At 44.8% G+C, this 12,385-nt stretch overlaps 2 protein-coding genes across 4 annotated transcripts in view; one reads left to right on the top strand and one right to left on the bottom strand.

The window, feature by feature from the left end:
* LOC114665861 (uncharacterized protein C6orf118-like) overlaps positions 1–8,643 on the bottom strand; it is a 28,696-nt gene extending 20,053 nt beyond the window's left edge. For 2 of the 3 annotated variants that reach the window (XM_051919353.1, XM_051919354.1), the window contains exons 1-2: positions 8,406–8,476; positions 1,842–2,555 (exon numbers count right to left, since the gene is read on the bottom strand). In XM_051919353.1, coding sequence (XP_051775313.1) covers positions 1,842–2,555; positions 8,406–8,468 — 777 coding nt within the window. In that variant the 5' untranslated portion in view covers positions 8,469–8,476. Of the gene's footprint in view, positions 1–1,841; positions 2,556–8,405; positions 8,477–8,584 lie in introns of those variants that run through there. The other variant, XM_051919355.1, reaches the window with a different exon arrangement.
* LOC114666111 (protein quaking) overlaps positions 1–12,385 on the top strand; it is a 1,435,209-nt gene that overhangs the window by 732,481 nt on the left and 690,343 nt on the right. The gene's annotated exons all lie outside the window — the stretch shown is intronic.

The following is a 12,385-nucleotide window of genomic DNA, read 5'->3' as shown; positions in this document are numbered from 1 at the left end:
CACAGATGGCCACAAGGACCCGGGCCTTGGTAAGAAGAGTTTCGGATGTGGCACCCTACTGGGAGCCATGGAGTAGTAGGGACTACAAACCTGGAGAAGGATGGTGGTGTCTGTCGGCGAGTGTCCCTTCATTCTAAGATGCCAAGGTTCCAGTGATGCACCGGGAATTGATTTTAACCCTTAAACTGCCATAACCAGCTATAGTCGGTTCGCAATGCAATTTGCCAGCACCACGGAGCTGATCAGTCCGTGCCGTACATTTGTTGAGTAGCCAGATCATGACCACTGGCGCCCCCTAGTGAATCAGCGTCACTGTCCCTGGGGTTCAGCCACTGCACTAGACTAGCCTGCGAGCGTCAGCATTGGCCTCTGTGTGCTTGCGTGCAGCCAGTTCAAGTGCAGTTGGCTTGGTGATTTACTGAATTTCTTCAATGGCGTCAGTTGCACCTTGTACATATAATAATAGATTGTTCCATTACTTTTTTTAATAGTTTTTACAGTTCATTAGCTGTTTATAAAATGATCAGTGTTGCAGTGATTGTGATGCTCTTTGCATGAAAAAAATGTGTTCCATTAAAATTTGACTTCTTCTTGGTGAATTGTGACATTTCCTTAAAAAGTGCAGCAAAAAAGTATTTGGCGTCCGGAGGGGAATTAACTCCCCAGGTATGTGGCGGTTTAAGGGTTAAAGGATAGATACCTGCCTGGGAATTTTAGCCTCACTTTTAAAGGATTATTTATTGGATGACTTGGTTTTTAACCTCGACTACTTGCATTGTTTGATGGATTATCCATCCATTATCCAACCCGCTGAATCCGAAAACAGGGTCACGGGGGCCTGCTGGAGCCAATCCCAGCCAACACAGGGCACAAGGCAGGAACCAATCCCGGGCAGGGTGCCAACCCACCACAGGACACACACAAACACACCCACACACCAAGCGCACACTAGGGACAATTTAGAATCACCAATCCACCTAACCTGCATGTCTTTGGACTGTGGGAGGAAACCGGAGCGCCCGGAGGAAACCCACGCAAACACGGGGAGAACATGCAAACTCCACGCAGGGAGGACCCGGGAAGCGAACCCAGGTCCCCAGGTCTCTCAACTGCGAGACAGCAGCGCTACCCACTGCGCCACCGTGCCGCCTGTTTGATGGATTATTTTTTTTATTTATGGAAGATTGTACTACACTGTTTTGGACACCTTGTTTTTGAATTGTTTTTAACAAAAGCACTTTGTCACTTTTTACATCTACCCTTTGTCTTCAACGTATGTGTCCTCATCTGCCCGGCTCGTCTCAGTTATGGTATTGAGGGTAGTGGGTTCAAGAGGCTCCCAAACAGAAGGGGAAGCATGGAGCCAAGCCACACTCACCGCGGCTCAGTGATGCTCCACCACCCTGGAATCGGATTAAGTGTTTTCAGGGAAGGAAAGATTAAAAGATGGATTCATGGGTTGCAAAAGATACAACCTCTGAAGCTGCTAATCCAAATCTGAGTAGAGCTGCTGTCCATTTTAGAAAAATGAAGCTACTCTACTCTGGTTGACGTATAGACTCACTCCTACTAGTTAGCATAATGGCACATCTTTCGGGTGGGAGAAGAAACCCAAACACACTAGGGGAGAACATTCAAACTCCACACACAAGACGCTGCAGACCACTGCAAATCAGGAGCTCATGTGCTGTGAGGCAGTAAATGGTGGTGCGTCACCTTATGAAACTTAAAAATGTGAAACCAAGGAAGGCCAAAGTGAGGGTGACATTGACTTGCATTTTAAACGAGGTTCAGGGCTGTAAGACAACGATGTTTGTGTCATCCAAACTGTACTTTCCTACCTTGTGAAGTCTCTGTTTGTGTCTCTCCGCTGCTCTGCGTTCACTCAGACGTTGCTTTTCTGACATATCCTGCTTCCTCAGGACAGCCGTTTCAAACCCAAGTAACATGTTAAACTGGTCTCTTTTTGTCAAGCCGCTGAGATAAGGCTGCATAACATTGGGAATGTCATAATTTTGGAAGCCAAAACTCCTTCTATACTTTGATTCATGAGTTTTCAGCAAAATGGCAGAGCCTCCCAGCACACGTAAGGATTCTCCTGGAATTTTGTTATTTTCAGGCTCTGAGATCTGAACCTCAACTTTGCTTTTTGTAACGGGCGTCCCAAACGGGGTGATGGGTGTCTTCACATGGGGAACGGCGTACTTTAACACATGTGGCTCCAGCTGAGGCCACTCAGAAGACGTTGCGCTCGGGTTTCGAGTGAAGTCAGCAGCAGGCTCTTTCGTGCTGTGTCCCAACATCAGTGACTCTCCCTGTTTTCTTGGAGGACCCCTTTCTCTCAGATGGACCATTGGTTGTTTGGCACTCTCCCAGGTGGTTGCGTCAGATTTTTTTCTTGTCAGCTTTGGCAGTTTGTTGGGGTTCAGGTGTCCTGAGGTATAAACCATGATGTCAGCTTTGTGGGCCTCATCGATTCCTTGCAGGAGCTCCCTGAGGGTCTTGTTGGGCACGGCACACTGCATCTCCTCTCTCTGTGCTTTCAAAAGAGAAGCCTAGAGAAAGGAACGGCAAAATGAGACACGGTTTCTGTTCTTGGCTGTCTATCTGTAAATCAAAGGAGGCAAGTTTGAAGTCATACAGTCACAAGAAATCATCCAGTGACACTGGTTAAAAGTTAAATGCATTCAGTCAGGCATGTCAAGAAATTAAATCTTATTTTAGGGATATGTAACAGGACACATGATTAGCTTTTATATTTCAAACACCCACAATGGCTGCTTCATTAGTCCCACTTTAGTAGTTGTTATTAGTTCAAATAAAAAGTTGGTCACCCTTGTTCTTTCATACATCATCATGGACTCAGTAAGATATTAACAGCAGGCCAAAGAGATGCCAGTCCACGTCGACTCTCAGGTGCCTCCTTGTGAATCAGCTGGTGGTGGATGTCCACGGTGTAAACCATCTCATCCTACAGATTCTCAACTGGGCTGAAATCCAGTGACCGTGGAGGGGACGGAATGAAAATGTTTCATACTTTTCTGCCTTGATAGACTGAAGCATTGTCTGCATTTGTCATGAAATGGCCGAGTTCAAAAAAGCACAGCTGCAAAAAACACTTCCAATGCTGCCCACTAGAGGGGGAAAAAACACAGTTAAAATACCCCGACTAGAAACCCAAAGGGCCGATACGAATCTTAATAAGGCCTGTGCAGACACAAAGCTCCGAAGAACACAAAGAGTTGTCCTAAAGGCACAGAAAACAGAGTCCCAATACGGTATCCTAAAAATTTAGTCAAGACGGAGCGGAGCTACACAGTCCCAATATACAAATCCAAAGACGAAGCCGAGAAACACAGCAGAGGTTCGATATCCGGGAAATCAAAAGGAAATAGCAAAAACACAGATACTCACAAGACCTCTCCACTCCATGGCGTTCAATGAACTGCCAGGAACTATGGGAGCCCCCCCCTTAAATAGGCTAGAGGGCCGTTCCTGGCAGTGATGGGCAAGTGGCCCTGCCCCTCTGGGAGCCACCAACAAAACACAAAGGCCATTCCCCTTTACCAACCCACACAAAAATGAAAAACAGATAAACATTAATATGAATAAATGGTATAAAATTAAACAAAACAAGCAAGGGACACAACTTAGAACACCAGCCAGGGGTAACACACCGGCTGAACCGTGACACTCTGAAAAACTCCACTCAAAGGGGGGCAACTCATCCACCACTCAGTCAAATGTTCCTCTCTTTGTGGGCCACCCTGACACACCATAGGATGGAGTCAGTCAAGGGGCCGAATGTCACATCCTGGACCTCCCATCAGCAAGAACTGGGACTGAACACATGAGCAGAAGCCGGCCCTGTCCTCCAGTATTCAACGCTGTTATTCCTGAGCCCAATTCAACGGATTCTTCTCATTATTCACGAACACAGTGAGACCTTGGTTTTTGGTGCCATACTGTCCACGCTGTAAGGCGTATTCACTGGAGCCTCTTCCATCACCACTCTGGTTAATCTGCACAATATGTGTGTCGGCCATCACTGGCCCCCTTTACCGGTGATTTATTTCCAACTACAGGGCTTCTGATGGCTTTAGGTGGTGGTCTATTCTGCTATACCCATAACACAGCCAGGCATGAAGACGACATTAAGATTGTTGACCCTGATAGACTCATTGCGACTTATCAAGCACCTTCTAAAGTCTAGACATGCCGAAAATGCACTTGACATGTGGATTCCCGCCAAGCATGGCTTAACAGCGTTGCCTGTGCATGTGTCGGCCCATCACTGGCCCCCTTTACTGGTCATTTATTTCTAACTACAGGGCTTCTGACAGCTTTAGGTGGTGGTCCATTCTGCTATGCCCATAACATGGCCAGGCGTGAAGACCACCTTCTAAAGTTTAGATGTGACCAGACTGCATTTGACATGTAGATTCCCGCCAAGGTTGGCTTAACAGCTTTGCCTGTGCATGTGGCACCATCACTTCTTAAGCAGTCAGTGGCCACCACGCTTAGTCAAGATGTCACTGTGGCCACAGATCAACAGTTAGGCTAACGGACTGGTACTGTTAGACTCCATTTTTGCTGATCTGTTTGGGTCTGCTTCAACTTCCTGCATGTCTGTGTCTCTATGTGTAGGCCTCGTGTACTCTTATTACAGCACTACGAGCGCACACTCAGTGAAGGGCACAGTACAAAAATAAAGTCCATTGTGGTGCCAGGATTTACATTAACTGAAATGTACATGGCAGTAGGGGTGCCCGATGGTGTGGCGATGGGTGCTGCCCGGCTGCTTAGACTGGGTAGGGCATGTTGGGCACGCTAAGCACATCTCACTCGGCCTCCAGGCCTGCCAGCGCCCATCCACTGTACAAAACACTACAGAGTGTGCTGGGAAGGCCCGAAAACCTGAAAATATGACCTTGTGAACGGGGAAGACCACTGCATGCAGACAAAGTGGTCTCAGAGAGGAGGAGAGGGTATCACCTCACCATGCGAAACTTGCGGATAGGACGGCTATAAGACGGCTTACTGAAATTAAATTGTTAATGGATGACTTTTCAGGCCATGAGTATCACCAGCACAAACATTTTGGAGAAGGAGGGCAATTTCAAGGGTCACTTTGGGCAATCAAAGAGGAGACTCCAGTTTGGGAGAAGCTCAAGGAGTCCGCTGTATTCCCTTCATAGCGGTGACCTCACTTATACTTGAGCAAACACCCGGAGCAGACACGCTCAGCGTTGCCTCAGCCGTCACTAGCTGCCCCTGGCTTTGTATCTCTGCCATGTTGACTACCTGCGAGGTCTTTCTGTGTTCTCTTTGTGTCTGCAGCTGTTGCTGTTCTGTTTTTTTTTGCTTTGTGCCCCCCCCACAATACCAAAGGGTCCACAATACCAAAAACATCGAAATCTTGATGATGTGTGTTTGTCTGAGTATTACAGTTTCTTGAGGACAGTCGAGAGCTAAAAGGGCTGGACGGAAACAATCCCAAACTCAAAACTTAAGTCTGTTATGAGATGATGATGTGCTGATTTGTTTTTGAGCCAAATTATGCAGGAGAAGAGGAACCCTCAAATGCCGTGATTCTGTAATTAATTAGAAATTCTCGTCAATTGCTATCGTAATGACCTATTTTATGATCAAAAAGATCAGCATCAGAGCAGCAAAATAATTACTGAAATGTTACAGAATAGTTTGGGTAACTTCGGGTAACCTACTGACGCTCACGTCCAAATTTTTTGGGTTACTCTGGGTCTCCTCCCACATCCCAAACATATACGGCTTCGGTTGAGTGGAAGCTCCTAAACGTCCCTGCATGTGGCAGCGCCATACCCATGACAGACTGGCCTGGCTCCTCGATGCTCCCAGTGCTTCTTGTTCAACCGAACTTGATGAGCAGGTTACAAAATGGACAGGTGGCAACTGGCAGAACCAAAAATAAATAAATAAATATAACACAAGGACTGTATTACAAGAAAACGTCTATGAATGTTAGCCATCCATCCATTTCATATTACCTGGGATGACAGGGAATTGGTGCCAGCCTACCCCTTCAGCCTGACACATGGTGGGAGCCGACCCCACATCCACAACGGGCCAATTTCAAGTCTCTAATCAGCTCAACGTGTACGTCACTGGGAGGTGGGTGGGCTTCGCACTTCCCAGTGGAGAACCCCCATTTGACAAGCAAACGTCACAGTCCCCATGACAGCGATGACAATCAGTCCAAACTGTTAGGCATCCCTGCTTAATCTCAAAATGGGAGCAGTAGAAAAATGGCATACTACTCAAAATATAATGTACTGAGAAGAGAGGAAGACCCCCATTATAGTGCATCTGCAACTTACACCATTACAAGGTAAGTGATGTTTAGCTGCAAAACTGTCACACGTCCATACTCATGACACACAAGGGGCACCACTTTCTCACCTTCCCATTCCAAACCACCCCCAAAACTACCCTCACATTTTAACATGAACCACAACCGTTGGCACCAATAATTTAGACTTTATTATTACTCGTTTTTTTGGGCATATTATAAAACTTTAGATATCATTGATTACTTTTCTTTTTGTGTTTCCAATAGGAGCACAGGCAGGTGAGGTGACTTGCTTAGGGTCACACTGTGTCACCAGCAGGACCTGACCACACAACCTCAAGTCCTAACCTCTAAGCCACACTTACCGGTATTTTAAAATGGTCTCATCGACTCCGACTTTATTATGAAAAACAACTCTATATTTTACTGCGGTGGGCTGGCGCGCCCTGCCCGGGGTTTGTTTCCTCCCTTGCGCCCTGTGTTGGCTGGGATTGGCACCAGCAGACCCCCGTGACCCTGTAGTTAGGATATAGCGGGTTGGATAATGGATGGATGGATGAATTCTAGATTTTAAAGACTCTGTTTCTCCTACATACCTTATATATAAACGTCTACGTGTGAAAGTGTGTCTGTCTGTCCGGCCCGGAAGTGAGATGTGGAGTCGGGGTAAGGGCTCTGCCTCCGAGGATAGGCAAGCGGGGCGAGCACGTCGGCAAAACGAAACCTCCGAAGACAAAGTCGCTAACATCGGCAAAACGGTATCCCTATTACTTCTCCTCCCGCCACTAATGCACAAGCGATGTGAGCACGCCAGCAACACGAATCCTCCTAGGAGAGAGACGCCCAGAGCAGTTCCTTTCAATTCCCTGACATCTCTACATTTCAGTTTTTAATCTGACGATTTCAAAGGTTTCTAGGACCCCGGGCTATTTACAACACAGGCTTACACAGCTAGTATTATATTATTTTATATACATATATACAGTATATATATGTTATGTTTGTGTATATTATTTATGTATTGTTCAGAAAGTGGACGCCACTTGTTTTTAAAATTAGGCACCCTTACACTATTTTAAGATTAGGCACCTACTCTAAATTTTTAACATTAGGGACCCTGGTGTACCTGGCCTTACCCCCACAAACCTTAAGTTCAGGGTTTGGAGTAGGGGTAGACCAGTCTAAAACAAACAACAAGAAGGAGATGGTGTCCGCTTTCTAAACAAGATCCCTTTATTATTCTTATCTAAATTTAAATTTGTTTTTCTTTGCATGTAGCAACGTTTTCAAACGCGGTAAAACAATATGAGCTACCACCTTTGTATGAAAATGTGCTGATTAAAATAAATGTTGTTGCTGTTATTCATTTTCTGCGGTGGGTTGGCACCCTGCCCGGGATTGGTTCCTGCCTTGTGCCCTGTGTTGGCTGGGATTGGCTCCAGCAGACCCCCGTGACCCTGTGTTCGGATTCAGCGGGTTGGAAAATGGATGGATGGATGTTATTCATTTTTAAGTGTCAGGTTGAGACGTTCATTGGCCCATAACCTCGAAGGTAAGTCCTTCCTGTATGTCCCACCAGACTCCATCACGGACCTGCGCATCACATACTGCTCGGCCCATTAGCTGCCTGTCGTTTTTACTTCCTCGAATATGATCTCAACATTTTGATGAACCTCAATGTTTTAGACCTCCGAGTCCGAAAATACCATTTTGGAATTATGTCTGTGTGCCTGTGTGTGTGTGAACACGATAACTTGAGTTCAGCTTCACTTAGGTCAACCAAATTTTGCATACAAGTATTGGGTACAAAAACTAGATTTCTTTCAACTTTTGGGCTATTTCCGTGGTAGGCTACTTTACCTTTTATTCATGCAGCTGCAGAGTCCGATATTCAACTTTACTTTTATAATAATTGTTCAAAATATTATTAATTTGATTTGTTGTTGATGGTTCATTAATGTACGTAATATAAAAATATAATCATTGTCTTGCGGTTTATTCCTCAAATATCTATCCCCATATCTGAGTATACAAGAGAGTCTTGGGGAGACCAGTCCCGATTGGACAGGCTTCCTACTTTATTTAGCGCTGGCGTCCCGTCCCGAGCGGATTCTCCCTTGCGTCTCGCTGTGTGCAGCATCGATTCTGACGCTCGTCACGATTTTAAATTAAAGTCAACAGATATGAAAATGGTCAGGTGGCACCGTGCCGTCCAAGTCACAGAATTTTTCCGTCTTTGGCATTCTCGTTACCCACCTGCGTCTAGAAGGAGCTGCACGAGTCCTCCTCGCCATGGAAACCACACTGTACACAAAACACGTCACCGCAGAGCGCCGTCGCGGTCTTTTTACGCGCCGGCTTCGCTGTTGCTGATGTTGAGGTCGAGAAATCGTTTTAAGCGAAGCGGTTTTCACTTTTACATTTTTTAACCATTAACTAAGCGATCGTATTCTGCCATGTAAAGTTATAAAGCAATAATTAATTTAATGCGTTTTTTGAGTGAAAAAAGACACTAAAGAACTGTGCAAAAGAGTAGGGGACTGAGCGCGGTAGCACGGCAGTGACGCGACCGCGGGAGACTCTCCTGTCACCGCCGGGATGGAAATACGTTTAAGGTAATGGCATCTGCGGAAAACATCAAAGTAAGGTCGGATGTACGGAAGCGTATTAGGGAGCCGAGGTATTACCCACACTCACAAAAAGAAATCCGTTATGCCACACATTTCCATTCATTCAGATAATGTCGATCTAATAACATATAAAGACGGCAGAACGTCAGCATAAAGTCGAAATAAATTCAAACGTATACGAAATTGACCTATTTTGATAGTTTTAGAAAAGTAATTTTAATTTAAGTAACACCAATGACCAAGACATTAAGTCCAAGTACATCAGACCCTCGCAATCAACTTGTGGTGAGCTTATTATAAAAATAGATGTTGCTGCATCATTTAACATTGCCTGCGTCAATGGTCCTGTTTTAAACCAACTGAAGTACAACTCACCTAGTTATTGTTTTTTTTTTCATTTATTTCGGATGAGTTCAGTTTTTGTGTAACCTTAGCATGATGTGTTCCATTGTATAAGAAACAAAGAAAAAAATCGCTTTTCTAATGTGGGGTGGACAATAAATTTGCCAGTCTATAACAAAAATGTTTCATAAATCAGTTTCCACAATCACACAAAACCCGCGGCATTTGTAAATAATCAATTTGCTTGAAGTTTCTCCAGCTGTACAGATGTGGCGATCTCTTGGATCGCAATACAACAAAAGGGGCGGTGCTGTATGCAAATATAGGATAATCACGTTCATTAAACTTGTAAGGCGTGTAAATATAATCCCCAAAGCTGATTGGCTTCCATTAAAAGGAAATAATTTCATGATTTAACGGTGTTAACGTAACTAGAAAAAGCTTCGTGATACCAGAAAACACAATTATTTTATGTCATGTAAAGAATTTGTTGGTTTTTTTTTTTGTTTTGAGTGGGAAAGTTAAATTTGGAGAGTAGTTGTTATAACCCGTTGTCTACACATTTTCCGTAATTTACACACTAACTGAGGCTAAGAAGTTTGATCCACGGGGTTATCGTGTATCCTCCTCGGACTGTGTCCTGCACTGATTCCACATTATATTTTAAGTAATTGATGCAGCACTGGACTGCGAGTAAACTGGCCATAGTTAGGATTGAATGGCGCACAAACAGAGCATACATGACCGATTTAGAACAGGATTTGTTTTCCATTACAACCAGGCTGGTGTGGATTCTTGATTGTTTTATTGTGTGTATATTAGTATAACTGAACGTTAGGTAGGGCCGTGTCACCGTCACCTTTAGATCTACGTCGAGTGGCCGTTTCGACTTCCTGATGAATGATTCAATGACGGAGTCTGATTTGTTGATGTGGATACTCTGGAGAGGATGTTCATTTTGACGGTGCTAATTCTTCACGCTAAGGTGAGATGATGGGTTGACCATCTTTTAAGTCTTGTTCGATTTTATCCATAGAACTTACAAAAATGTATCACAACGATCTTTATATTTACTTGTGATGGTTATCTTCCGAGATTTCAACTGCTGTGATATTATGAACGAATAGCTATCAAAGCTAGTGTGCGGTGCTAGAGAGTTCACTGAGACAAGCAGGCTAATAACTTGAAGAGGCCACCCTGACTGCGAGGTATAGCGCCTTTTCGTAAACGTCTCCAACCAGATCACAGGTTTAAACTCAGCATTAAAACCTGCCGCTTATAACATCCGCTGCTTCTCGAGAAGTCGGCTGTCTCCCGTGGTGTTTGTCGTTTAGAATCTGCGTCCTTGCGTTGCTGAGACTTGGCCACAAGAGGGTGCCATTGACTAGCCGGAGTAAGGGCAGAGCGCTCGTCTTATCAGACTCCGAGGAGAAGAAGCGCAGCATTCCTGATAACGGGCTCAGGGGCCGCCTCAGTGGGACAGATCATTCTGGAATTTGGGAAAAAAAAAAAGCTGTAGACATGCCTTTCATTAAGCTTGGAAGGGTTCTGTTTCACAGTCTAATGCAGATTGTGTTGTTCTTGCTATTCTTCCGTCTATTGTTTTTATGTAAGCCATAGTACTACTGGGGTGGCAGAGGAAGTAAAAGAAGACTACACCCTGCAGATAAGGCCATGTGCCTTAGGATGAACCCCTCAGGAGTGCGCCGTTTGTGTTTAGACTGATCTTTGGAGACCGCCTGCTGGACAGAGCGCCGAGGCCGGGGGTTGTGGTCGCCGCAGTGCAAAAGTGAAGTACTAAAACAAGCAAAAGTTCTTAGGGGAGACCGTTAGCTACGCTGGCGTTACTGCGCCCTCCGAGCGCTCCAACGGCTACTGGTGTTAAAAAGTTTGAGGGGGCTTTTCAGAGAGGGGTCTTGGCCCTTCATTTTGTTGCTGTCTGCCCCCATCCCCATATGAATCGGGGGGTCTGTAACACTAATCGTGATGAAGTCATTCAAATAAAATAACGAAGCCAGGCTAGAGTGCTCAGCGCTATTGAGCTCCTTCTAGCAGACAGTGGGCACGGCGCCCATCCGGGTGTTAGCTGTGGGCCTTAACGTACAGGGGACTCTACATATTCCGACCCCTGTAGACTTTATTGTGTTCTGGATTTAATTTTAAATTCATAAACTGGCCTTTTTTTCCCTCTCATTCTACTCTCGATATAACCCATAGTGACAAAGTGACGAAACATTTTCAGAAAGGTTTGCAAATTTATTGACCCTTTCGGCCCTGGATTTTTTTGTTTTTATGGGAAAAATTATTTTGTGAGATATTTTACCTTTGGGGTGTCCAAGAAGCTCAAAAATGAAAAAAAAAAATTATCACTATTATTATGCAATAGCTGCCGAATATTCAAGTCTTCTTGAAGAAATAAAATTGAAAGTGGTGCGTCTCTCCAGTCTGTGCTAATGGCAGCAGGCCCGGCTGCAAACGGACCAGTGCTTATATATATATATATATATAGATACAGTGCATCCAGAAAGTATTCACAGCGCATCCCTTTTTCCACATTTTGTTATGTTACAGCCTTATTCCAAAATGGATTAAATTCATTTTTTCCTCAGAATTCTACACACAACACCCCATAATGACAACGTGAAAAAAGTTTACTTGACGTTTTTGCAAATTTATTAAAAATAAAAAAACTGAGAAATCACATGTATATAAGTATTCACAGCCTTTGCTCAATACTTTGTCGATGCCCCTTTGGCAGCAATTACAGCCTCAAGTCTTTTTGAATATGATGCCACAAGCTTGGCACACCTATCCTTGGCCAGTTTCGCCCATTCCTCTTTGCAGCACCTCTCAAGCTCCATCAGGTTGGATGGGAAGCGTCGGTGCACAGCCATTTTAAGATCTCTCCAGAGATGTTCAATCAGATTCAAGTCTGGGCTCTGGCTGGGCCACTCAAGGACATTCACAGAGTTGTCCTGAAGCCACTCCTTTGATTTCTTGGCTGTGTGCTTAGGGTCGTTGTCCTGCTGGAAGATGAACCGTCGCCCCATTCTGAGGTCAAGAGCGCTCTGGAGCAGGTTTTCAT

Source organism: Erpetoichthys calabaricus, chromosome 15, assembly GCF_900747795.2.
Source record: "Erpetoichthys calabaricus chromosome 15, fErpCal1.3, whole genome shotgun sequence".
Classification (NCBI taxonomy): domain Eukaryota; kingdom Metazoa; phylum Chordata; class Cladistia; order Polypteriformes; family Polypteridae; genus Erpetoichthys; species Erpetoichthys calabaricus.
The sequence above is the reverse complement of the archived record's forward strand: the minus strand, read 5'-3'. Positions and strand labels throughout refer to the sequence as shown.